The following is a 2,016-nucleotide window of genomic DNA, read 5'->3' as shown; positions in this document are numbered from 1 at the left end:
TGTGTCTACCATATCTTGGCAATCTGCCACATGTGCTTGGCTTCTATCCACCCCGTAAAGATGCCCGCTGTCAACTCCGTTTGATGCCCCCGTTGATACCATTGGGTGTGAATTGCTCGGGATAGATGGCCATTAAAGCACCGAGAAGACTGGGTCCGGCCAAGGCACGATCTAGGAAAAATATGGTTATAAGCCTGAATCCGCGTAAAGAGGACATTAAGGAGAAATAGCGGAAATGCATAGGACAGCGTGACCTCAACGACAGTTTATCATTCAGCTTTTGTCTCCATCTGTCTGCTCACTGTAATTGAACCTTGCAGCTGGAGTTTCAACAGGGGTGTACATCAAACAAGCGAGCCTTTTGGACCGCCAATGCATGGTGGCTATTGAAACAGGCTTGCGGTAATCTTATGAAAAACGAGACCAGAACCTGTCATGTTGGCAGCATTGCACATTGCAACAAATCGATGCTTCATAGCGTCCAACCTTGCTAACAGCGAAATTTGTATTCAATCCACTGCCTTTATCATGGCCAAGAATGAAGGGGTTCAGCAGAGGGATATTTATTAGAATTCTCTCCTGCTAGCAACCATCTGTTGCGAACTGTGCAGCTTACTTGCACTTAAGCCGGAGGCCAGTTGCAATAAATCGAAGACCCAGACTGGAAGCACGCGGTTCCTGAACCACAAGACTGTGCTAGCCAGGCACTGTTGTTGCAGATAAAGTAAGCCGGGTTCTTGCCGGTGGTAGATCCGCCGCTAGGGAAGCTGTTCAGCACATCCAGCAGCTCGTTGTTATAGTCCATCTCCATGCTCCACAGCATGGTACCAGCTAGACCCTTAGCAGCAGCGTAGTCGACCTTTGCCTTGAGACTCTGCGGATCATCGTACGAAATGAAGACATTGGTATTCGGGTTGAACAGCCAAGGCGTGGACGTGGTGTTGTCCCAGGTGCAAACCCAAGGAGCCACTGCAGTAGTCGGGTTAGAGAGTAGATCCTGATCACGCAGGCATCTGTATCTCCAGTCACCTGAGTAGACAGCAGGTCCACCGGCGCAGGTATCAACCCCCAGCTCATCCTCCTGGTCGCCCTTAGGAGCAGTAGGTGAGAATTGGGCGTATATCTTAGATAGATTGTTCAGCATGTTTGCGGTGGCTGTCAGGCTGCGACCATAGAAAGGTACTCCAGCGCCCATCTTGGAAGTAGGCCATCCAGCAGCGGACCAAGCAGAGATAGCAGTGGCGAATGAGACCTGCTCACCCTTGCCTGGGGCATACTGCAGAGGAGCATTCGGGCCTGTGGTGGAGTTCCACGAGCCGTTAATGTCGTACTGCATCAGGTTGATATAGTCGGTGACCTTGGCAAACGCAGAGACATCCTTCATCGGGCCGTTGGGACCATCGAAAGGCTGAACACGGACAGCCATGGTGATGAGCTTGGTTCCGGCACCAAAGGTCGAATCCAGCTTGGCACGCAGGTCTTGCAGGAAGGAGAGGAAGTTTTTCGAATCGTTCGCCGGATCATATGCATTGCAGGTATTACCCTCACGTCCCGGGTACTCCCAGTCGATATCAACACCATCGAGGTTGTTTGTCTGCACAGAGCTGACCATGTTGTTCAGGAACGCGGTGCGTGTTGCGGTGTTCTTCAAAATAGTCGAGAAGAGGTTGGATCCAGTTCAACCACCGACAGACATGCTGAGTGCCAGACCAGCACCAGTGATGAGTGTCTTGAACTGCATAATATTAATGCAAAAGGAAATAAAAAGCGATAATAGAGGATTGGCTGTTCGCTGGTCTAATTCTGTATGGCGTCGACAGCCAGAATTCTGGTGTTTTCTAGCCGAACGGCCATAAACGATGCTCCACATTGCAACCGATGGTTTCTGTAAAACACACTTGGAACTTGGAAGTTTTCTAAAAGTGCCTACGCTTACTTGGCTCCTTTTACGGGCTGAGAATAGAGGGGAATAATTGTGTGGCTCGGATCATGTCGATGCTAGCGAGTGAGCAGCCC

General features: G+C 50.3%; 1 protein-coding gene across 1 annotated transcript; it reads right to left on the bottom strand.

Moving 5' to 3' along the window:
* Positions 1-622: 622 nt before the first annotated feature.
* Positions 623-1,741, bottom strand: DL89DRAFT_326933 (glycoside hydrolase; the record flags this gene model as incomplete). Its single annotated transcript, XM_040891541.1, has 2 exons — positions 623-1,645; positions 1,691-1,741. 2 exons carry the CDS (start codon positions 1,739-1,741, stop codon positions 623-625), a joined length of 1,074 nt encoding a protein of 357 aa, XP_040739210.1.
* Between the last annotated feature and the right edge of the window lie 275 nt (positions 1,742-2,016).

This window comes from Linderina pennispora (assembly GCF_002104995.1).
Source record: "Linderina pennispora strain ATCC 12442 chromosome Unknown DL89scaffold_111, whole genome shotgun sequence".
NCBI lineage: Eukaryota > Fungi > Kickxellomycota > Kickxellomycetes > Kickxellales > Kickxellaceae > Linderina > Linderina pennispora.
This window is presented reverse-complemented; position numbering and strand designations above follow the sequence as displayed.